General features: G+C 40.3%; 1 protein-coding gene across 1 annotated transcript in view; it reads left to right on the forward strand.

Annotated features, from left to right (window-relative positions):
• The window catches only part of RYR3 (ryanodine receptor 3), a 446068-nt gene that overhangs the window by 66057 nt on the left and 354119 nt on the right, over positions 1-25892 (forward strand). Inside the window, exons 6-10 of the mRNA XM_064291963.1 lie at positions 10219-10293; positions 12787-12865; positions 20415-20527; positions 21439-21538; positions 24917-25010. Coding sequence (XP_064148033.1) covers positions 10219-10293; positions 12787-12865; positions 20415-20527; positions 21439-21538; positions 24917-25010 — 461 coding nt within the window. The remainder of the gene's footprint in view (positions 1-10218; positions 10294-12786; positions 12866-20414; positions 20528-21438; positions 21539-24916; positions 25011-25892) is intronic.

Here is a 25892-nt window from a genome sequence, read left to right on the forward strand (position 1 = left end):
CACTCTGAAAGAAACTAACCCTCCAGACATGGAAGGAAAAGTAGAACACAGTAAATAGGAATGCAGAATACATTAACGTACTCTCAAGGTCTGGGGACCTGCAAGGCATAGAGGGCATCGTAAAAGTTAAGATCAGAGATACTGGCAGCTTCAAGGAGGGCTGACCAAGTACTAAGAGAAGAAATAATGAAAGTCCCTTTCTTCCTGACCCAACGTGTTCTTGGCATGAACTCAATCTCTTCCCAGGCCCTGTAGAGTCCGGAAAGGTGTAGCAGGAGCTTCAGATTGCATGTAAAACAGGTAGAGGAAGGGTCCAGCGGACTTGCCATGTTGTGAGGATAGATAAATCCAAGGTTGATCTTGGTGGGCCTAGAACCCTTTCTCTGTTGAATTTGACTGGCCTAGAGTCCTCACTGCACACAGATCTTGCAGGAGGAATTCAGTCATATCTTTCCTTCTGTCACATGTGTTGGAGCAGAGCTGAGAGATGGAGAGGCATAGCAAGTAGGACATTAGTCTTAAAGATATTGAGGAAAAGGGAAAGGAGCATCTGAGGACAGAGAAGTATTTCTTGACAGCAAGCATCACACCAATTATTTGAACGGAGGGCTCAGTACAGCTGGAACAATCCTGGAGGGGTGGCTCTCAAGCCTGGCTATGTATCAGAATTACCTGGAAGCCCAGGCCCAACCACAGTCTCACCGAATCAGAATCTTAGGGAAAGGGCCCCAGTCTTCTGTGCTGTGGTTTTTGGTGGTGGTGGCGGTTGTGGTGGTGTTGGTGGTTGGTTTTCATTTTTAAAGCTTCACCAGTAATTCTCGTGTTTAGCTAGGGTTGAGGGCCACATCTCTGGGCTGAATCCATGAGAGAGTCAGAAGAACCATGCCATTGCCCTCAGAGAAGCTTATGGCCCAAAGACAGGTGGGAAATATTAGGAATACCTGTTACTCTATATATGCACAGGCCATTGTACACAGAACCTTTAGGATCAGCTTCTCTACCCACAGCTACTTCATAGACTTCAAGACAAAACCAGGCTGTTTGAATTTTCTGCTTGGAAATATAGACTTGGCCCCAGGCTTATTATGTAGGTGTCGAGAGAACAGGATGAGTCAGTTTCCGGTCAGAAAGACCATAATTGGGTCTAGTATAAGGGGGATGAAGGAAACAGAAAGTTTGTGTTGGTATAGGACATCTAGTAGGAAAAAAAAAAATAGGCTTAAGATTTACAGGAGAGAGAAAGGAGAATCAGACAACAAAATATAATACACTCATTCTCCAGCTTTATAGCCCACATGGGTATAGGTGATTGCACACAGTAGGACTCAACAGGGGTTCGATGATAAAAATTTCTACTGTCTGCAAATGCCCAAGATGAGTAGTAGTTTTTTTCCCCCTAGAGAAATAGTAGATTAGAGACAGCGTTCAATTTTTCATGCCAAGGCAATCTGACCTACAAACGTTAAATTCTTTGTAGGAACTATTCATTATATGCTACACTGGGTGAACAGAGATATTGGTCAAAGTGCTTGATCTTGATACTACGTGGCCTTGTCCACCATTTCTTCAGAAGGCTTGATGAATGATGAGGGGTACAGATGGTTCAAATAAAAACTAAAGCAGTGACTAGAAAACAATTTTGGCTGAGGGGGTCCTTTTATATAAAAAATGAACTTGGCAATGACAGATTCTTAAAAATCTTTCTGTTAGCTATAGGAGAAAGGGGGAAAAGTTAATTCAGAAAAAAAAAAATCACCTGACTGCTTTGCAAAGTATACTTGCCATTAATCTAAATGTCATTAATATACTGAAAAATATCTCCTGCCAGTTTGTTATTTTAAAAGACACCATAGTAAGAAATATGTGTTAGAGCTGCCATTTTGACTCTCTGGTTGCCCTGTGGTCTCTGTGCCCAGAGAAGGCCACAGATGTGTCCAGGATGAACCCATGCCAAATCTGGAGATATCCCAAAAGCCACCATTCTTCCCTCCATGGAGAATGCTCATCCTTCTGCATCAGGGTCCGTGTTTGTAGAATCCCAAGACTAGTGGGAAACTCAAAAAGTCATTTAGCTTGTTCCCCAACTTTGTGGATTGGGGCAGATTGCAGGGAAGATGGTTGTACAAATTTAAATAGGTTCCCATGGGTCAGAAACTTTTTTTTTTTTTTTTAAATGTGCATGGCAGGAGATTCCTCAGCCACCTTCAGCCATGCCCTCAGGGTTTAAGCCTGCAGCATCACCAAGGGCTCTTTCTTCCCCTGCTCTAAGTGACCTCAGAGAAGATTCAACTCGAGCTCACCACGGCAGCTCCTCTGTGGTCCCAGGTCCCCTGAGCCATCTCTTAGATTTTATTTACCATGTGGGCCAAATCTGTGCAAGAAAGAAGCCAGGCAAGTCGTTTCCTGGAACAGAATTCCTCATTGCTGTACAGGCTTTTACTGCAAAGATGCTCATGACTCAGAATTTAAAGTTTCTCAAATTAGGCTCTGGCATTTTACCCTTTTGTCCTGGGATATTTCCATGTGGTTGTGAAATTAATGACATGAACAAAAAGGAGATTGTGAGAACCTTCTCTCTCAGGAAAAAAATAATTCTAGGTGCTTCTGAGAGGGAAGGTTGACTGGATTCAATAAATTATAAATTGTGGGAATGATAAATTTGACAATTTGGTGGTGGGTGGTGGGGGATGGCTTGCTTGGGTTTGTGTGTGTTTCCTGCTTAGTCACAAAGTTTACATGCTTCAACAACAAAAGAAAGGAGAATAGCCTGTCTTTGATATTGCTGTTGGAGCTTTCCTTCTTCCTCCCTGTGATATGAAGAGATAGGGCAGTGCTGTGGAGGTGTGAGGTGGGGCTCCCTGGAGTCACAGTCACCCAGGTGACCTTGCTACAGGAACATAGCAGCAGATGGAGCAGGAATCCTGTAGGCCCTTCTGCCAGCCAGATTCAGCCACTGTTTCTTAGGGGGCAGGGAGGTGGTATCCAATTAAACCTCATTGTCTCGGACATTTGGGCCTGTCTTTTTATTAAGTCACCAGGAGACACTTCCCTGACCATTGAACTTGGAGATGTAGGGCTGCAGGATACCACACCTTACTGCTCTTTTCTGAACTTCATTAAAATTGTATTGCATGATTTTGGTTTTTAACAGTATCCGAAGAGGCCTATAAAAAATACCAAGAACATGGCCTCCTTTCAAGTTCATTTATCTTAAGGGCCTGCACTGTCCTAGTTGAGTTGCCCCAGATGCACTGAAGGATTTCTTGGAGGAGAAACCTCTTCAGGGGGTGTTGCCAAGAAGTTGTGGCTTTCTTAGCTGATGGCTCAGGTGCCTCTTTCTATTGGTTTTGGATCCATATTGACCATACCGTTACGATCAAGGTGTCAGATTAAAGGAATGATACCTCATGTTTGTGGTGGTGGTGGTGTTCAGTGCCGTTGAGTTAGTTCTGACTCATGGCAACCCCATGTACAACAGAACCAAACACTGTCTGGCCCTGCACCATCCTCACATTCGTTATGCTCCGGCCCATTGTTGCAGCCACTGTGTCAATCCATCTTGTTGATAGTCTTCCTCTTTTTCACTGTTTGTGTAGTGTTTTTATATTCCAGGGTTGGGCGCCATACGATATAAGAGATATCTTTGTTCAGCTCAGGAAAAGCAAACTTGGGCACATCTGAAGAGTAGAGTGCCTGATTAAGAAACACGTGAAGTGTCCTGCGTTGGGCTCTTCAGGGTTTCCCACACAGTAAGGGAATTCGGATGACTGTAGTGTGCTTATGGAATTCCTATTTTCTCATCCCCTGGCTTTGACCCCAAGTCAGTCTAATCTGTGCATGTGTCTTCCCCACCCCCGGACGTCACGTCTAAATTCCAATACACTGCACCAATGTCCATCATTAAAGAGGAAACACTGTCCCTGTTCCCAGGAGTTTACAATCTGAGACCTGTTTGGAAAATTCCCCATAGTTCTTTAGATGTCATTTTGAGCTGGAATGATATTGACCAGTTCTTTCTGTCCACCCTTCCTAGAAAAGAAGGATGCTTGAGCAGGGCCTTGGGGGTTTGACCAAGGGGGGTGATCAGCTGGTCTGTAGCAGTAGGGGAAGGTGAACCTCGAATCTGATGGCTGAGTGAGGCAGCCTTGAGAAGCATGAAGCAGTTCAGAATCCAGATCTCCAGGAGCTAGAACAGGCTCCAAAGTGAAAGGTCCACAAGGGGCAGTCTGAAGAGCCAGTGGGTTTGAGATCCAAGCAGGAGTAAATCTCAGTGGCAAGAGATTTTTCCTATGGAGTCTGGAGCTGAGCCTGAGGGAGCTATGAGGAACTCAGAGACGTCTTGAATAAAGGCTGCCTCTCCCTCTGGTTTCCCTCTGACAATAGGGTAGGGCTGGGTTCTGGCATCAGTGCCTGAAAGCAGCCATTCTAGATCTGCATATTTAGGTCTTTCAAGGTCTTTTGTTTTGTTTCCCCCATTATCATGTTCTTATTACGATGATATGCATAACTTTTTTGCTCCTCTTGGATTATGTCCGGAAGTAGAATTACTACAACAAAGGTTATAGACTTCGTTACAGCTCTTTTTATATATTACCATGTAGCTTTCCAAACGTGTTGTCCTCAGCGCCACCTCGTACGTGATTGCGCCAGCTAAATCGCAAGTCTAACAGCATTAAGCTTTTTCCCCATTTTTGTGAATTTAGTGGATGGAAAATGATATATCAAAGCTGCTTTAGTTGTCATTCTTTTCATTACTAGGAAAGATAAAAAAAATTTTTTTCCATGTGTTTTAATTTAACTCCCGATATGAATCACTTCTTCATATCCTTTGCCTATTTCTTTGAGTCTTGGTGTATTTTTTTTCAATACATTTCAATAAGATATGAACGTTTTTGTCATCATGTTAAATACAAAATATTTCTGCCATCTAGTAGATGTTGGATGATTCCATTGTTCTGAAGTTCAGTAGTCTTGGGGTACACTCATATCTGTCTTTTATTTCCTTTGAGTGCATCTATTGCTTCAAAGCATGGATAAGTGTTAGGTCTATAAAGGGATATAGACTATTTTATTACGTGTTAGTTCTAGAATTTAATTTTTAAAATGAAATATTTAACTCTCTTATCCATCCAGAGTCTATCTTTTATGTTTCTTGTGGATCTAACTGAATGTTTGTCTGATTTCTATGTAGATATCACAAACGTTTCCTTAATAATCCTGGCTTCCTCCATTGTACTAAACATACTCTTTATCAGATAGCACATTTATATATTTTTATATAGTTGGATCTGTTTATGGACTGGCTGTGTTGTGATACATTCTTCTTTTCAAACCCATACCAGTGTGAATTAATTAATTTACTAAAATTTGGTCCCTTTTCAAAATAAAGTTTTTTATGTTTTTGTTTTCAGATAATTTTATAACAATTTTATTGAATTCCAAAATAATCCCATTAGAATTTTAACTAAAACAACACTAAATCTGTAAGTTAAATTTAGGAGAATAAGCATTTGCAAATATTAGTATCCTTATTTGGTCACAGAGTATACCTTTCTGGTTCATCAAATCAAATTATATGTTATAAAATAAGGTTTTGTGGTTTCATTTTGAAGGGTTTCATTCATCTAAGTAAATTCCTAAACATTGTTTTATAGCTAGTGTTGTTTGCTTTTGTTTATGTCTGCTGTTAGGTATTATTGTTTTTTTGGGTTGTTTTTTTGCTTATAAGTTATCTTAATTATTTAGTTGTCACCTGTGTCAAAGGAAATGCAAGCCTCCTGGAGCATGTAAAGGGGTCTCCAGCATGTACAGTAAATATTGTTCTATAACTTTCTAGAAAGGCCTCTTTCTTTCTTTGATAGCCAAAGAGTGGACTAGAAGTAGGGTATGAAAGAAAGGGCAGAATTAAAGTACACATATCCACATCCAGAAAATGACTCAATTTCATGCCCTGAAAGCCCTCCCAGGAAGGTGACCCCTGCAACTCTAGTGGGTTATGTTAGGTCCAGCAAGGGGACTTCCTGGGGACTTGGAAGACTTCCTAGAGCCTGGGAACCCCCAAAGTGGAATTTGAGGTTCTAGCCTACAAAAGAAGATGGCTTAGAGCTCTAACAGTCTTAATATACTTATATATGGCTGGGTAGAAGTAGAGGGTCACCCCCCACCCACCTCAGTTGCTGTATCCATTTATCTTACTGGGAGGCAGTGTTGTCTGGGACACCATCAAAGGAAATGTCAGTGATGGAAATTAATTTTGAACTTATAGGCAAGATAATTGAATTAATGATCTAGTGGACATTTATCCTCTGGACGTGACAGCAGGGCCTTTTGCCAGGTTTGCCTGCCCCACCCCATCCTGTGATGTGGTTCTGAATCTTCTCCTCCTGCCAGTGGTGATAGCCAAGGTCACTTGGAGCAAGGGCAGGGCTGCCATTTCAATGAAGTCTCACAAATGCTAAGTCTGGATCCCCTCATGTGCAGACCCACATTCTCATCTGTGTAGCGTATCGTACCTTGCCTGGAATGTTCTTCCAGTATTAACACCAAATAATGGAAATAGAGTTTGTAGTTAGACCTGAGTTCAAATCCAAGCTCACCATTTACAAGCCAATCATGGAAAAGTATCTTAAATTCTCTATGCCTCTCTTTTCCCATCTGTAAAATGGAGGCAAGGTGACAACCTCATTCATTCATTCAGGAAATATTTAATGAGTGCCTCCTATGTGCCAGGTATTGATAAAAGTTATGTTTATACGGCAGATAGCACAACAAAGGCCCTGTTTTCATGGAGAAGATATTCTAGAGGGGTAGATATGTATAAAAAATAACACATGAATTCATATAAGCTAATAATTTAATGTCCTGAAAAATAATAAAGCAGGCAAATGTGATAGAGTAAGGGCAGTTGTTCTTTAGAGGGGCTGAATGGGGAAGGCTTCTGAGATTTTTAAACTCAGAAATGAATAAAGAATGGGAATGAGCCATGAGAGTATTAGAAGAAGAGCATTCCAGGCAGGAGGAAACACGTGCAAAGGCCCCGCGGTAGGAGCATGTTTATCTGAAGAATAAAAGACTAGAAGAAGACTGCTGGAGCAGGAGTGATAGAGTGGTACTGGTAGGTGATGAAGTCAGAGAGGTAGAAGGTAACCAGGTCATACTGCCATCGAGTCGATTCCGACTCATAGCAACCCTATAGGACAGAGTAGAACTGCCCCATAGGATTTCCAAGAAGCAGCTGGTGCATTTAAACTGCCAGCCTTTTGGTTAACAGCTGAGTTCTTAACCACTGCACCACCAGCGCTCTGGTCATATAGGGTAGGGGTTGGCAAATATTTTTCTGTTGGTATTGTCAATAAGGGATATGAGGGCCAGAAAGATGCTTCTCAAAGGCTCAGAGAATGAGAGCAGCACAGACTTGTCAGTGCCACTTTTTGGGTTCAACTCTGTAATTCTTATGATTACTCACATAACCATTACTCACAAAAGCCATTGCCATTGAATCAGTCCAACTTATAGCAACCCTATGGGACAGAGTAGAACTGCCCCCATATGGTTTCCAAGGAGTGGCTGGTGAATTCGAAGTGCCGACCTTTTGGTCAGCAGCTAAGCTCTTAACCACTGTACCACCAGGGTTCCTGCATTAGGTGATAAGCACAAAGAATTGGAGTAATGTGTGGCTGATGGTTAAGAATACCAAAAAAACCGAACTCATTGTTGTCGAGTCAATTCCAACTCATAGTGACCCTATAGAACAGAGAAGAACTGCCCCTCATGGTTTTCAAGGAGCGCCTGGTGGATTTACACTGCCGAACTTTTGATTAGCAGCCATAGCTCTTAACCACTAAGCCACCAGGGTTTCCACAGTTAAGAGTAGGAAATATAATTTCGTTAGTTGTTCAACCTGAGACATCCGACTAGTTTGGGACTATACACCCACAACATCCATAAACATCAGCATAATACAAAACATCAGCATCCAGCAGCCATCAATTAAAAAGTCTAAAATCAAAAAACCCATTGCCGTCGAGTCAATTCTGACTCATAGCGACCCTATAGGACAGAGAATAAGTGCCCCATAGGGTTTTCAAGGAGTGGCTGGTGGATTCAAACTGCCAACCTTTTGGTTAGCAGCCTAGCTCTGAACCACTGAGCCACCAGGGCTCCAATTAAAGAATAGACTTGCAATAATACAAGTTCATGAGGAAAATTTCAGTTAGACTGACAAGATGTGAAAATTTAGCATGACTAATTTTAACGTAAGCTGTTGACATACATTTGTAAATATAGAAACTGAAGTTTATAAAAACAGTTTCAAGAAACTTGGAAATATTGTGAAGAACATTGTAATTCCTATGTAGTGGTAAAGTCTGGAGAGCCCTTAAATATCTCTAGAGCGATAGAAAAAAGAACATCCATATATATAGTTTGAACATGGTACTACATTTATCTTTTTTCTTCAGGCTCGTTGTATGACATGAAAAACTACCTCTTTGACAGAAGTGATTCTGTTAATCCAAATAAAGTTGAAATGAAATTACTCAAGGACTGATTATCCAGACCTCTGCCTTCTCTTCACACCTCCTGGTTCCCCCTCCCCTTCATGGCTCTTGTCTGTTGGGAAAGCAGGCAGGGGAGAGGAGCAGGACCTCAAACTGACTCCCTCACCCCACTGAGCTATATACCTGTGGGTACAGAAGAGGTGCCTTTGGTGTATAGAAGAAAAATATTAGAATTTCTGCTCATAATTAATTTTTATCTCAGGCCTTGGACTCTCTTTTTGTGCATGTTTGGGAAGGACTGGGGATCTGTGCTTAAATAAATTTTCCTGAAGGGGGTGTATGATCAAAGACATTTGACCTCTATCTCGGAGGACAAGTTAGCATGATGGGAAGAGACATGGGTAACAGGTTAAAATTGTTGATTCTAGAAAATTCTAGAATTCTCTCTAGATTTGTTTTCCTTGCTATCTACTCACCTCTAACTAAAATAAATTTTAGGTTCTTTTTGCTTATATCATGTACTCTTCAGTTCATTGTAGCCTCGTGTGAATCAGAGTAACCTTTTCGTGAATCAGTTATTTTCTGCTTTGAATTTTTTGTTGATACCATGCGTTTTTATTAGTGGAAGCATGCTGAATCATAGAGTGTGTCTGAATTTTTTGGTAGGTAGTATGGATTTTTTTTTTCTTGCCCCCTCCCGCAAGCCTACCCTAAATGTTTGGTGGTTCATAAGAAGTAACACTAATTATATCCCAGAGTCCCCACCAGGGTCTGTCAGTACATACATGTAACGAATGAAAATTTTCAAAATTTCAATTTTTCCTTCCCTTCAGACATCTCACACAATACTCTGTAAAAACAGTAATTTGTCGCACATGCCCGTTTCTTCGGTTTCAAACAGTCCTAAAGGCCCCTTCCTTATGGCAGCACGCACTGTCAGTAAACCTTCAGAGGCAGAAAAAGTACTTGGTCCCCAGAGGTACCCGTGAGCACCAATGGGCTTAAGGGAAAAAATAAGAAACAGACAGAAGTGGTGTTATGTTGGACTATCTCTTCCTCTCATGCTTCCCTCTCCTACGGTTTGGGCTGCCACAGAGCCAGGAATAGTGGGGCTTCCTGGTGAGGCAGAGAAGACACCTACGTGGTCTCTCAACTGTGAAGGATCTATTCCTGCATAATTGCTTACCCCGTTAAAAGTCCTGGATTTCAGAGCCATCTCTTGCTGGTGAGATTTGTGTAAATAGGACCTTTGAGTGGGCAGAAGGCACAGTGCCTTGGAGGGAAAAGACCTGCAAGGCACAGAATGTTGCCATATGCCTGCCTACTGCGCTGCCTTTCTGTTGCTAGGCTGTAGTTACATCACATTTGTTTCTCTCTCTTACTCTGAACGCTTCTGAGAAGTTTCAAAGGAAGGTAAGCAGTACCTATCTCATTTACATGCTTCTCTGGTAAAGCAGCTCTGGGTTTCTGCTGGTCCTGGGCAGGGGCCCTTTCTGAGAAGTGGCTTGGCCCCACACACCCTCTCCCAGAGATGTTTTGCATGGCTGTGGTCACAAGTCTGCTCCCACCCACAGGCTGGCCACACGCTTCTAGAATGAATTTCCCGGGAGCTTTGCAGTGGGTCTTCTCCTTGTAGTGTGTCTCCCAGAATTCTTGCGCTGCTTTGCTGTCAGAGGCCACCACTGGGGCATGCTGACATTTCCTTCCTCATTCCCCACAGGCAGCACAAGGAGGTGGTCACAGGACCCTGCTGTATGGCCACGCGATTCTCCTGCGGCACTCTTTCAGCGGAATGGTAAGCCCATCCTGGGTGTTTGCATTGACCTTCGGAGGAGACGGGAAGGGTGAATGGGCCAGGGGAGGAGTACAGAAACCAGCAATTCCATGTTGATAGTCATTTGGAATAAAAATAATAATAGAACGTTTTCATCTTAGCATTTCTTTCATTTTGCTTACCTCAGTTTGTAACTATGTATTTGCTTGATGTCTGACCCACCTGCTCCATGAGGAGCACCATATCTTTTTTTTTTTTTCCTCACTAAACCTAACTCCACTAAGCACAATGCCTAGACATTACCAGATGCTGAATTGATGAATGATGAAATGAATCAGGGGGTAACCTATTTCTTGAGCATACAGGTATAACCGGCATAGAAGACATATCGATCAAATGAGATCTTTGTGAAATTTCTTCTCTTTTACACAACTAAAAGAAATGCGATGATAGTCATTGCCGTCAGTCCTGGCAGAATTTGGGGCAGTGGTTAAGCACTCAACTGCTAACCTAAAGGCCAGTGGTTCAAACCCACCAGCCACATCTTAGGAAAAAGATGGGGCAGTCTGCTTCCATAAAGACTACAGCCTTGGAAACCCTATGGGGTAGTCCTACTCCATCCTATAGGGTCACTATGAGTCAGAATCGACTCGATAGCAGTGGGTTTGGTTGGTTTTGTGTTAGTTCAGAAGCAGGAGATACAGCATGCAAGGCAGCCACAGAAAGCTGATCAAGCTTAACTGATCAGAGAACTAGAACCAGAGTTAACCAGAATGGTGTGACCTCAGCGTAACTTGACAAAAATCTTCCATTTTTAAAGAAATGTAATTTGTAAAATAGAGATATTATAGATCTTTTTTGCAGGGAGTACTAAGAAGAATATTGTGATGTCAGTGAAGTTTAGTGAGTGACAGCTCTGTAACAACGTTCACTCCCAGTCCTAAGTATATCCTTACTTGTTATCGATGTAAGGAACATTCGTCGTCTTTCTCTAATCCTATTAAGAAAAAAAAAAAAAAAAACCTTAACTCAGGACTTTGTCTCACACCTTTACACCTGCAGCATGCTGCAAAGCTCACCTCCAAGCTTGAACTATCAAGTTGGCAGCGGGAGCAGCAGCTGCCTTTTAAATTATTTATTTATTGCAGCTTTTTTTTTTTCCTGAGCTATGGTAAGAAGTTGACCTTTTCAGCCTGAACATTTGTCTGTTATCTTTTGTGGCAAAAAACAGAATAAAATGACCACATGGAAGGTTATCAAAGTAGAAGATGGGGGCGTTTAGGGAACAGGGAAACTTCTACCCTGATAATCTCTAGAATTGAGACTTAATCATTTATCTTTCGGGATCTGGTGATTACCCGTAAGGTAAATAATATCCTAATGCCTCTTTTTGCCTACCTAAACAGAATAAACAAAGCCTTAAACAACACAACACACCTCTCATGACTTTGAAAACTACAGCTAACATCATGGTAGAGACAGGAAGGCCAACATTATTTATTGTTAGATTCCCCTACCCCATACACACACACAAACTAAACATAAATTTAAAACAAACAAAAATCCTTGAGTCACAATTGACATAAACTCTATACTAGCTAGATCCTTTGAAGACCAGGTCTTGGAATAAAACCGGTGAGATGTGACTTGGTACAATGTAATAATTTGTCACCTTCCTGGTGCCGAGAGCTGGAAGTATAGCTCAGGGACTTGCCCCAAGTGCTTTCTGCTCCCCACCTCAGTCTAATGCTAAGATCCACCCTTGCATCTGCTAGTAAAGGAGTCAGGGCACCTAAGAGAGGTCATGGGACTCCCTTTTGAAGGTATTTTTTTTTTAATTATTTTTAAGTTGTATATGCACGGGTATTTTTATAATTAAAAATATATATGAGAAGTTTAAAAACTCACAGAAAATTTTTAGAACAGAAAATAGGCAGGAACTTATCTAGACCCCTGCTATCCAAAGACAATTTCTGTTATCATTTGGAAATAATTCCTCCCAGTCTGGTTGCTAAGCATTTAAATTTCTGTGTAACTACTAAATATCCAAATATACTATTTCATAAATTATTTTTTAGCTCAATGTATTATAAACTATGTGCTGTTACACAGTCTTGATGAATATCCTCTAGGGTCATGTAATAGTAATCAAATAGAAGTACTAACACCATCTTATCTTTCTATTATTGTCGATCATTTATATTGCTTCCCATTTGAAAGTTTTCTAAAAGTATCTTTGGATTAAAGCATCTTAAATATTTCAAACTTATTTCCTTAACATATAGTCATGTAAGTTAAGTTACCGCATCCTCAGATAAGAACATTTTTGAGGTTTTAAATATAGAGGCTTTTCTGAAAGTATTTTACCAATAAGCTTTCCAGTGAGCAAGGTGAATGAGCCCTTTTCCCAGTAGTTCTGTATTGAAATTGACAACTGGAAGCCAGCTACATAGCCATGAACTCCCGAGACCAGATAGAAGACTGACTTCACTAGCATCTGCTCTTGTTTCACAGTATCTAACATGTTTGACTACATCAAGATCCCAGACAGATAAGCTTGCCTTTGATGTTGGTCTACGGGAACATGCCACAGGTAAGTCAACATTCCCAGGTCTCCTGCTCAGTAGGGTCTTGGGCTCAGGGCATTTGAGAAGAACATTGACTCTGTTATTCATCTGAGATTCCAAACCAACCTAGTCAAAAGTTCTGATAAAATTTTAAAGAATAATTAAGTAAAGAAAAAAATGTGTGATGGAAACTTGGAAACTAAGAATGAAGGAGAACTTTATACTTTAATTGCAGTCTTGCAGAGTCTTTTTAGGGTTAGGTACTGAAAGTACACAGACTAGTCATTGTTTCTGATACGTACCAGTGATAGTAAATGACTGCCAACAAATGAAAGCAACATCATAAGGACTAAGTAATGAGTGCATAGTTGCCTCATTTTATTCTACAACAGACTAGCTATTTCTAAATCAGTGTTTCTCAAACATTAGTCAGTGACATCTCCTTCCATGGTTTTTGTCATTCCAGTGTATCCCCTTTATTGTCATTTTCTTTTGTATTTTTTTTAATTTACTTACTTTTGTGCTTAAATTTTTAGTTTTACATATATTAGTTCTATAAGTATAAAACTGGTATTACTTGCCAATAAAACTAAATAATGATTAAAAGAAAAACATGTCATTAAATAATTGAGGTGATACTAATTATTTAAAAAGTAGTAAAGATTTTTAAAGGTACACTAACTTCACTAAAACTTTGGTAGAATAAGAAAGCTTAAAAGAGTAGTAAAAAGAAAACACAGTGTTATTTAATTGTCTTTTACCACCATTGATATATGTTATATACTTTGGGAAACACTTTTTTTTTTTTGAGTGCAGTCAAAATATTGACAGTAAGAGGTGGGTCCTAAGGATGGTGATGACCAGGATGATATAGGTTCTTGTTAGAAACCAGAAGTGAAGAACAAAAAAAATGAAGAACAGAGGACTAAGATAACTGTCTGCAAATATTCAATGAGTTGCAGTACCAAAGAGGGCGCACACTTCTTTTGGATTATTCCAAAGACCAGTGGAGCGTGGGTGGAAGTTGCAAGGAGGCACATTTTGCCTCAGTGAAGGAAACCACTTTGTAACGGCTGGCCCTGGGATGTAGGGCACTTTCTATGGCTGGAAATATTTGTAGACAGTCTGACCGTATGTCAAAGGTTTCACATATAGAATTTCTGCTCCATTTTAGAGTTTGTGCTATGTACTAGTCAGAATACTTGGTTGAAAACAACAGAAATTGGTCTGGGTTAAACCATCGGGTGGAACATAACTCTAAAGCTGGAACCCCAGCCTTGGAAACTGGTCAGAAACAAAGAAAGGCCAGGGAAGAGAAATCAGTCTAGATCACATTGTGGGAACAGTCTAGCTTGGGTGCCATCTTTACTATCATGACATTTTCCCCCAGTGAGAAGGACATTCTAATATTGGGTGCCTAAAGAAGGACAAACATACTGTTGTCATTCTACAACTCATGTCATTTCATAAGGGAAAGACCCTGACTGTCTGATTTTGCGGGTGATCTAGGAAACAATCTAGATTCTGAACCATCTGCACCTGCTGTTCTGTGTCTTGCATGATGGGATCCTAAGAGTGCCTGAGAACCCCTTTCTCTCCTCCTCTTTTAGTTTTTGGTACAAAGCAGAGCAGTGGCCCTGCCTGTGCCCATTACGTTTCTTTTTTTCTTTTTTTAAGTAAGATTATATTTGAATTTGAGGTTGTTTTGTTTTCAGCTAAAGTGTTATTCTTAAAATATAATTTCCTCTAAGGTGTTGTCAACCTTTGCAGAAAATTACAAATTGAGTGAAGTGCCACACTCTGTGTGAACATAAGTTGGCCTCTAAATATAAGCCAGCTGTCAGTCTTTGAGCATGTCTTCGGCAAACTCATATATGGCCATTCTATTTATATCAGTAAAATGACTTTTGACTTTTTGAGAGTTAGGGTGAAATTGAGAAATACCATTCTCTAGTCAAGTGTTCAAGAAATCAATTTTATTTAATTATTAGAGCCGCCAATAAAAATAATGGAAAAATAGCAGCAGAGCATATTACTCTCTCCAGCACTTCTCCCAAAATTTCTGAAATTAGCCTTGGTGTGAATTCTGCTGACCGATCAAGCAAGCACGTGAAGCAACTCAAGTTCAAGTTGGCTAATCAAGTTGACAGAAGGCAGGTGGAATAGCATTGACCAGCTCTGCATGAAAACCTAGAGTCTAAAATAATTCACTCCATCTCCTTCACCCCTAAACCATATCGTGTTTTTGAAGTCTAGCGTATTTGTGCGGGGAGGGAGAACGTACAAACAGCTCGGGTAAGGTTCAGGTATTACCTAGGGTGAGCTGGCTATCTCCAGGAGACACAAGGAATCTAGCAGAGTAACATCCTGCCAGGTAATTATACGGCTCAGAGACTCTTTAGAGTTGTAAACAAGTAAAATTATGAATAGTTGCGTTTAATTATTAGGAGAACGTGAGAGGAAAGGTTTAGGGGGAGTTTCTTAAACAAATGTGGAATATTTTTCTCTTACACACTGGCTAATAAATAAATGGTTAGACTTAACAGTGATCATTTTAACCTTGATTTTGGTTACTCAGTTCTTTCTGTTGTATTTGTTGTTAGGTGCCATTGAGTCGGTTCTGACTCACAGCGACCCTGTGTGCAACAGAACAAAACACTGCCTGGTCCTGTGCCATCCTCACAATCGTTATGTTTGAGCTCATTGTTGCAGCCACTGTGTCAGTCCATCTCATCGAAGGTCTTCCTCTTTTTCACTGACCCTCTCCTTTACCAAGCATGATGTCCTTTTCCAGGGACTGGTCCCTCCTGAAAACGTGTCCAAAGTACATGAGGTGAAGTCTCGCCATCCTCACTTCCAAGGAGCACTCTGGCTGTACTTTTTCCAAGACAGCCTTGTTTGTTCTTCTGCTGGTCCATGGTATATTCAATATTCTTTGCCAACACTGTAATTCAAAGGCATCAATTCTTCTTGGGTCTTCCTTATTCATTGTCCAGCTTTTGCATGCATATGAGGCGATTGAAAACACCACGGCTTTGGCCAGGCCCACCTTAGTCCTCAGAGTGACATCTTTGATTTTAAACACTTTAAAGAGGTCTTTTGCAGCAGATTTGCCTAATGCAATATGTCTTTTGATTTCCTGACTGCTGCTTCCATGGGTGCTGATTGTGGATCCAAGTAAAATGAAATCCTTGACAACTTTTATCTCTTCTCCGTTTATCATGATGTTGCTCTTTGGTCCAGTTGTGAGGATTTTTGTTTTCTTTATGTTGAGATGTAATCCATACTGAAGGCTCTAGTCTTTGGTCTTCATCAGCAAGTGCTTCAAGTCCTCTTTGCTTTCAGCAAGCAAGGTTGTGTCCTCTGCATAACGCAGGTTGTTAGTCTTTCACCAGTCCTGATGCCATGTTCTTCTTCATATAGTCCAGCTCTCGGATTATTTGCTATTCCTTTTATTCTGCTCTTAAAAGATTTTTGTTGTTTTGTTTCTGGAATTTAGAAATCGTTTTAGAATTTAGACTTAAGACGAAAGAAATATGGGGGGAAAAACCCACTAAAAGTGCTGTTATGTAATTTAGGGCCATTTAAAAACTAAAAAAAACTGACCCATTCTGTGCTCTGGAGCTCCTGTAGACATCAGGAAAACAGAAATACTCTTCTTGAGTGTGTCTCTTCAGGACCCTCTTTATTCCAAATGCCCTTGCTGGTCCACGGAGTACATAGAGGATTTACATAGGATATCCCCCTTAGATGTAGAGGCCAGCTGTTTTCGTCCTGTGATTTTAGAGTTAGTCAAAGTTATACCCATAAATAATTTAAAGAGATAAACAGTACTCCTAGGCTCATTAAAACTCAGCAGTCACCTACCTTACGCCTCCCCATTCTGGATTCCTGCCCTCTGGGGCGTCTACTTTCAGCTCTTTTAGTATTATTCACCGTCTGCTTGTGAACAATGTGCAGGTACTTCTGTTTCATTATTTTTTCCATATTAAGTCTTTTTATGTTCTAAATAAATTATAACAATTTAGTTCTTATATTCTATTTTTCCCTGTCTTCTTTTCTCACCTTCCCAATATATTTACATCTATTTTTTAAGTAACTATCAAGTCAATATTATTTGCTTATATTGGTATACTCTAACTTATTTGCAAATGAGCAATGTAATGTAACATGATCAGGTTCATTTTCTTGTATTACTTTTCAGTTTTCCAATAGTTAGTAATTGCCTTATTTTTTACAGTACTTACTTTTCTGTGACCCAATCATTCATTCCTTTTTCAAACTGCTCCACAGAGCTGAAAATCGGCCTGTTAGATTCAGTCACATTAGCTATGGTATCAGTTTCATTTTCTTCTTTGAAACATCTACCTTGGAACACTCCATTCTTTTACTCCAGTCAGTATTGGTTGGTGCCTTGGCCTGCCACAAAGACATTATCCTACTTCCCATCACCATCATCCAGGCAATTCCTTTGCCTCTCTTCCTAGATTCCGTGTTACCTGGATCTCTTCTTTCCCCCTTCTTGGTTTCCCGTCTCATTTTAGTGGAGCCAGTATCCAATAGCTTTACAGAAAAGATTCATGCAAGCTAAATTGTTGCCTGAAAGTTTAATTCTAGCTTCACAAGTAATTCATGGTGTAGTCGAATTCTGTGTTGGAATTTGTTGGGTTTTTTGTTTGTTTGTTTCTCAGCATTCTGAAGGCTTTCTTCTGTTTTCATTTGGCTTATGACTAGGCTGTTAGGAAGTGGACTTTCTGATTCCTAGTACTTTGTGTGTAACTTGTTTTATTATCTGAAAGCTGCTACAATCTGTTTTATGCTGGTGTTATGTCTTGGGTGGATCGTTTTTGCTCGGAAGTCTCATAGGAATAGTCCTTGGTGTGAGTCTCCATTCTCCACTCTGCTAGGCACTCTGTAGGCCCTGTCGATCTGGAAATGCATATCTTTCAGCTTTGGGAAGGTTTTAAGATTATTTCTTTGTTAATTTCCTCACTTTTTTTCTTCTGTTCATTCATTTAAAAAAATTTTTTTTATTGTGCATTAGGTGAAAGTTTATAGAGAAAATTAGTTTCCCGTTCAATAGTTTGTACATAATGTATTCAATGACATTGGTTTCATTCCCCACATGTGTAAACAGTCTCCCCATTACCACTGTAATTCTGCATTTCTTTCGTCCTGGCTTTCTACCCCTTCCTGCCTTCTCATCTTTGCTTTGGAGCAAATGTTGCCCTCTTGGTCTTGTATAATTGATTGTTCTAAGGATCTCATTCTCCTTGGTTGTTACTGTTTATTTTGCGGGACTGTCTATGGTTTTTGGCTGAGAGGTGGTCTCTGGGAATGATTTCAGTTACAGTTCAGAAGGACGTCTTGGGGGCATAGTCTCCGGGATTCCTCCAGTCTCTATCAGGACAGTAAGTCTGGTCTTTTTTGTGAATTTGATTTTTTGTTCTACAGTTTTTCTCCCACTCTGTCTGGGGCCATCTGTTGTGATCCCAGTTAGAGCAATTGGTAATGGTAACCAGGCACCATCTTGTTCTTCAGGTCTCAGAGTCATGTAGGCTTTGGTTCATGTGGTCTGTTATTCCTTTGGACTAATTGCTACCTTAAGTCTTTGGTTTTCTTTGCTTTCCTTTGCTATGGAAGGTGAGAGACCAGAAGCTGTATCTTAGATGGCCACTCACAAGCTTTTAAGACCCCAGACACTACGCACAAAGTGGGATATAGAACTTCGTCTTTATAACTAAGTTGTGCCAATTGACATAGATGTTCCCCAAGTCCATGGTTCTTTGCCTTCGAGCTCTGTGTTCTTTATGGAATTCTTTTAGATTTGTTTTCTAATTTTCTTTTCTCTCCTATTTTTAATGTTTTTCTTCATTCTTTCTAGGAGAATTTTTTAACTTTATCATACAACAGTGTTGTTTCTCTTTTTTTTCAGGATCAAATATTTTTCTTTTTGTCTGGAAGGATCCTTCATGGATGCTTTCATGGGTGTTTTATAATTGTAACACTTTTTTCTTATCTCGCTGAGATGATTAATTTTAAATTAAAAATTTTTTATTTCTTCTCTTCTCCATAATCTTTGTTTTCTCCAAATCCCCGTCCCCTCTTTTTGTTTTGTTCCTGCCATTTATGTGAGACACTTTCCTCAGGTGCCAGGTGATCTTTGGTCTCAATTCATGTTTAAGAGCAATCGGGACAAACTGACTGGAAGCCCTGAGTGTGTGGCTGTGGCTTGTCCCCTGCGAAGCCTCACGTTGGGGTAATCTGGCAGAGACCTGGGTGTTTAACTGGGAAACTCCAACAACAGCATCTCTTATCTTGTGTGTCTGGACTTCTCTAAAGAGTAATTTTCAAATTTGGGGAGGGGGGATGGTTCAGTCTCACAGCTGGCATTCTGGAAGCTGAGGAACAGAGACAGAAGGAAATGACTAGAGTTTTACTAGTTAGGGTGTAAATGTTTCTTTGAGGTTCCTAGGTGGCAAAAACAGTTAAATGTTTGGCTACTAGCTGAAAAGTTGGCTGTTCAAACACGCCCAGAGGTGCCTCAGAAGACAGGCCTCTGGCAATCTGCTTCCAGAAGGTCACAGCCTTAGAAACCTTACGAAGTACAGTTCTACTGTGCACACATGGAGTCACCATGAGTTGGAATCATCGACTCGATGGCAACTAACAATAGCAATAATGACAAAAGTTTCATTATTCTGTTTTTAGGAAGATCTTTTACTTCCTTGTTTAACGGTGCCTGGTATTTCCACAACCATATCTTTGGTGGTCTGCCATTTCATGGATTAAATTTCTATCCAGGAATCCAAGAGTCAATCTGGCTGTGAAGGATAAGGAAAGGGATCTGGTGGGTTAAATGTCCCTTTAAAGGTTTCAACCAATCCTCCTGTTTTCAGACTTTTCTTCTACTGCTGTCTTCAGAAGTAACTGTTTCCTCCATTCCAGAGACTTTCTGGGGGCCTGTGGCAAGAAGAGGCTTACTCCTTGGTGGCGTCTTCTCCCCTGTTTCCTTACCCAAAGACTTGAGTTTTAGACTTCTTTGGGCTAAAATCATCCATCTGCTTTTCTTTCCCCAAAATGTTGATTTGTCTTCTCTCCTGTCAATTTTTCTTCTTTTGTCTTAGTCCTTTTTAGTTTAGGCCTTTGAAAAATCCTTTTACTAACATTTTAGTAGAATTTGCCAAGGGGCACCGAAGCAAAGATAAAAGTAGGTGTGTTCAGAAGACCAATAAAGTCAATTCTTAAAGATCTGAAAGGAACTATGAAGAAACCATTTTTTTTTTTTTTTTTTTTTTTTATGTGTTAAAAACACTCAAAGAGGTTTACAGTCTCACTTCTAATACTGTTTCCAAAACACTGGCTTTCTGTCTTTAGGGATAATGAAAATGATAGACATTAGACAAGAGCAGATTTGGAGCCAACTGAAGTGGTTTTAGATGAATAGAAATTGAGGGCTGAAGTGTATGTGTGAGAGAGAGAGAGAACAGGAGGAAGGAGAGCAGAGAGCAAGAGGCAGAACTAGGGACGCTGGCTTCTGTTTAACAACGTCTAACTCAAGGAGCCTTTGTGTAGGAGAAGCCTGTTGGTGGACCATACATCCTGCTTCCAAACAGAGATCTGAGGGAGAGAAAGTTCGAATTGGCGATGACCTCATCCTCGTCAGTGTGTCCTCTGAAAGATACCTTGTAAGTACCTCCCAACATAAGCATCTCCCATCTTCAGATTTTTTTCCTAGAGGAAAATAGATGGCTGAGGAGAACTGAGCCACAAAAGGTTGGGTGGGATAGAATGTCCCCTTACACAGGATATTTGAGAGGTGATTAAATTATCTTCTCTGCCAGATTATCATGGTACCTGGAATTTAACTGTTAGTTACCCCTTGGGATTATGGTGCCTTGTCCTGAAAACTCTGCTAAAATGCACCAGGCCTATTTACACCATAGCCTCCTATTACTTAGAATTTATCACATTACTCAGCTTCATTATCCAGGGAAGGAGCCTGAAAGGATAGGATACAGGAAAAGTAAGTTTATGTTGGGGAAAGAGTTTAAAATGTTTCAGTGTGTGGGGTGTTGTAAGAGGTTGAAACATGGTGGTCAGATTTTGCAGCTGGAAGGTGAATACTAAAAAACCAACTTTGTTTTCAAGTCTACTGAGAGAGGCGAAAGGGGGTGCCTGAAGATAAAGAAATGTCAAAGATAAGTTTTAAGCTTCTCAACAGCTTCTCATAGAGCCAGCCCCATCAGCAGATTTTCCTTTGTCTAGTCCAAACGCTGGAGTAATTTTCCGTGTTTGTCACTTCCCTTATCCTACAAAGAACAGACATTTTATGGCTCCATGTTGAATCAGGAATCCCGCTGAGGGGAAGAAGCTAACACACTGTCTGCCACCTCAGTAGCTGGGTATTTCCTCTTCCCCGAATAAAGTGTCCCACTTTGAAGCTGCTTCTAGATGGGGTGGAGAAATCCCCCACAGGCTAGTTAGAAAGAGCCAGATGACAGGCTGTTTAATTTAATCCTGGAAATTCTAGGTGAGCTGCTTCTGACAGGCCTGGAATTGGGGTTTAAGGGATGTCTCATTTCTCTTTCTGCTGCAGCATCTCTCAATATCAAATGGTAACATACAAGTGGATGCCTCCTTTATGCAAACACTCTGGAATGTACATCCTACGTGCTCAGGAAGTAGCATCGAAGAAGGTGTGCTTTTTTATATGCATTTGGCCCTTAGCCTGCCAGCCTGTCTTGTGTTGTATATATTGATATTTTCTGCTACTTCCCAGCTCTGACCTGAATGCCTTGGTACATAGATTGTGGGATTTTAGCGCACCTGAGTTTCTTTCTCTAATGTTGATGTGGCTTAGTCTCCTTCCTGACTTCCGATTGCATGCATATTCCTGATTTTATTTTTTTTTTAGAGCCCACTATTGTCTTAGCCCAATAAGCATGGAGGACTTGGAGATGCAGCTTTCCTTTGCCGCTGAGCTTTCTTTTTTATTTATGGTTACTAGTTAAAAGTGCATAGACCTCAGCAATTTCCGATTTAGAAGAGGTTGAATGCCAAGAAAATGGCGCTGTTTATATATCTCCCCAATGCATCTCTCCATACAGGTGGGAGAAGGACTTCCTTTATAATAAAAGCGTGCTTGGCTGTTTGTTTTCCACTTATACTTATGGAAAGTCATTTAAAAATTATAAATGAAATTTTCCCAGTGTTTTATTTTTCCTTTGGAAATAAGATCATCAAACTTTGTTCAACATACCCCATTTCTTAGAGCCAGGCAAAGTCAGTGTACACTTTCAAGTTAGAGAATAACCATACTGGCCTTACCTCACTGTAATAGCACAGCGGAGCAGAGTAGCCAAATGTCAGTGACCTATGGGTTATTACATTATATGCTGGTACTTGATAGCAAGGTCAGAGTTTTTAAAAAATTACTCATATCACGGGCTTTAGACCGGTTTTTATTCCTGAGTCTGCTAGTTTTGAACTTGGATTGCCCTTCTATGGTATGTTTGAAAATAGAGGAAACTGAGAGGTGCCAAGATGATACACCAGCTACGGAAGATACCATAGCCAAACTGAATAATCAGGAGATGACAAATTCTTAACTTCTTTAGCAACACGTGGAACACTTTAAAAAGGCAGGATTTGTTTAGCCCTCCTTCTGTACCCCCAAATTAACTCACCATCCTAAGTCTATTGGCAGCCATTCCCTTTCTCTCAGGAATCAAGAATAGCTGAGTTTCAATCCTTCCCAAGAAGGTTTTGACTCAGTAGTCTCTTTTAAATATTTCATTTTCACTGAAGGACTAAAATTATTTCCCAGTCCCAATGGAGGGCTTGTGAGGATTCATTAAGGAGTGCTTGCAAACCATATCAGAAAGGTCCTTATACAAGTGTTGAGAGTCCTTGTAATATCGCCTGGATGGCTCCTCACTTGAGTCATCTGCCTCTGCAGAAAATGCCCATCAGCTGGGGAGACACCCACTTCAGCCCTTAAGAGCACAAGTGATTCTTGTCATGATACTTCTCCCCTGATTATTGTCCCAATATATTTCATTAAGAAAAGCTGTGACACATCGGTACTTGGCAGTTTTCTCTGTTTGAGTAGAATATTGATTGAAGGAGCCAAAGAACTGTAAATGATGGATTCCAAATGGCCCATGGCCTCCCCATCATGAGATGATTGAGAGTTTAATCAAGAGCCTGGTCATGGAGGGTTTTAATTTTAAATTAATTGGTTGTTAAGGATTTCCCTCCAGTAGATCATAAACTAGTTTTTGGGGAGGAATTTCTTCAATGAAAAAAAGTGTTTAATGTGAACTATCTATCACAAACATTTGTCATTTCAGCTATTTTTACAAGTACAATTCAGTGGCATTAATTATGTTCACTATGTTGTACAACCTTCACCACTATCCTCTTCTAAATATTTTTTATCACCCTTAACAGAAACTAAGTGCCCTTTAAGCAATACCTCCTTAGTCCCCCTTTCCACTCACCCCGGTGATCACTAATAAACTTTGGTTTCCATGCATTCCTCTGTTCTAGATATTTCATCTGAATGGGGTCAGGCGCCATTTGTCCTTTTGGCTTATTTCACTCAGCCTACTGTTTTCAAGGTTCATAGTATGTGTTGGAACTTCATTACTGTCTCTCTTTTTTTTTTCTTTTGTTTTTGTTTTTACCGTTTCAACATGTCCTTATGTGTACAACTCAGTGACATTAATTACGTTATCGTTGTGTAACCATTACTACTATCCGTTTCTAACTTCACTTGTCCTTATGACTGAACAATACCCCATTGTGTGTATGTACCACGTTTTATCCATTTACATGTTAATGGACCCTCGGGTTGGTTCTGCCTTTTGGGTATTGTGAATAGTGCTGCAATGAACATTGGTGTGAATGTATCTGTGAATTACTTTTATTGAAAAAAAAAAGGGGGGAGATGGGGAAACAGAGGATACAACTGGAGATGCTAGTACAGTAGGGGAGAAGGAAATGGGACACAGACTTGTGACTGTTTGGGGAAGTTTAAGAAAAACTTGCCTTGGTGAAAATTGAGCGAGGGACTCTCAGACTATCACTGTACAAGAAAGACATAATGAGAACACCCCTTTCTCCTCTGGCATGACTTCTCCTTCTCACTGCTTTAATCTAGTACCTAAAATAGTTTGAGACAGCCCCTAAAATGATCTAATTATGTGAGTTTTTTAAAAGCCCCATACAGACATTGAGCATATGAAGCCCATGTGTCTCCTGAGACTAGACTAGCCCGGAGGATTGTTAATTCAGAGGAATAACAAATTCCATTCCTCTGTGCAAGGTGCTGTTAAGACAGAGGGCCCTCTCTGTGTTCTTTGAATTAAGGCTCAGAATTTATTTGAAGGCTGTGGGTCATCATGTCCTTGAAGTTCATTATCTCTTCTCCATTTCTGAACTCCATGGCTATTGAGATTCCTTCCCTTGTTCTGAAAGCTGAGTGCTCGTTGATAGCGGCATCTACAGTTGTCCATTCAGGGATGCTGGACAGTCATTGGTGTTGTAGGAACAACATCCGGGTTTGATCTGTGTTTGCTAAATAGATTCAGAAGCTGACTTCTCCTAAGACAGGACCTATAACATTAGTGTTAGCTGCCCTCCCAGTGCCTTCTTTCTTTCCCATGATTGCTGTTTGATTTGAATTTTGCCACAAAGTATACACATTGAGATTTTATAGGCGTTTACCCAGGAATTTGGTGTTGGAAGTATTTACATCCTAAACAGTTAGAAAATCCTTATCATCCTAATAGTAGCTATTTAATTTTCCTTTTTGGCCTTTAATGATAATAATTGATATTGCTTTTACCTTACCTTTTGATGTTGGACTTGTTCATCTTAGAAACAGTGTTTGACTTTCTTGGGTTTTTTTGCCAGAGGCTTGAATTCACAGAATATGTCATTTCCCAAATGTATCTCCATTGGTGTGTTCTATAACTGGCTCAGACCTTCATCGAATTTACCCTTCTTAACGTGGTATTCTCGGTATTAAACTTCTGCTCGATTCATGGTTGAATGTAATTGTCTCATAGGATACCTGCTTGGTGGGCACGTAGTATGCCTTTTCCATGGTCACGATGAGTGTTTGACAGTACTATCTACGGACCAGAATGACTCCCAGCACAGGTAAGCCCATATCGTCATCCTTCTGGCCATCTCCAGTCTCCTGTGACTCTGACTGAAGAGTTTACATTTAGATTTGTTTTGGCCACAAATGAATTCTGTATGGTGGTTATTTAGCAAACCTTCCTCCAGCCATGGGTTTCAGTTTGCAAAACAAAAATGGCAATACTGTACAGTAGAGTTTGCTTACATCATACCTCTGTACTAGTGCATCTTCTAAGGTAAACAATAATGCTTCTTAATTCCTTCATTTGCTTTGGTTGCTCCTGGGTCTCAGAAGTTCCTGGTAGCATTAATTGTAGACTGAAACACCCATTTTAGTGATGGAAATGAGGTTAATCATACTAGTGAATCTGTACTTTGACTCAAATTATTCACCAGGCTCTTCAGAGGCAGATAATCTCTGTTCTTCCCATTTCCTGTACTAAATAATTAAGGTGGTATTTGGCAATTTGGTTTTGCTAATTCCCAAAAAGGGTTGAAGAGACCAAATGTTGCTATCCAACACTAGTTGGACTTGGCAGGAGGTGGTACCAAGGGCAACATTTAGAGGGCACTGCTGAGGGTGGTGACACTGTGTCTAATTGACCACTTGTTGAATCCTTTTCACTCAAAGCCATGAGATATATATAGGATATTAACCCAAGTCCTAATACTGAAGAGTTTTGTACTATTCTTTTTATCATCAAAGGAGCAAAGTACGTAAAGCTCAGATCCGAATTAGGCTGAATTTGGGGTGGCATTAAGTGTGATTTGGTGGTGATGCTTTCTTTCATTTTGAGTTATGCCTACAGAAACCTTGCCAACTATAGTTTTTTTGTTTTTTACTTCAATAGAATGAGGTTCATAAGCCTTCACAACTTAGAGATCATCCAGGTCAGGCTC

The sequence above is a fragment of the Loxodonta africana genome, chromosome 10, assembly GCF_030014295.1.
Source record: "Loxodonta africana isolate mLoxAfr1 chromosome 10, mLoxAfr1.hap2, whole genome shotgun sequence".
In the NCBI taxonomy this organism is placed as follows: domain Eukaryota; kingdom Metazoa; phylum Chordata; class Mammalia; order Proboscidea; family Elephantidae; genus Loxodonta; species Loxodonta africana.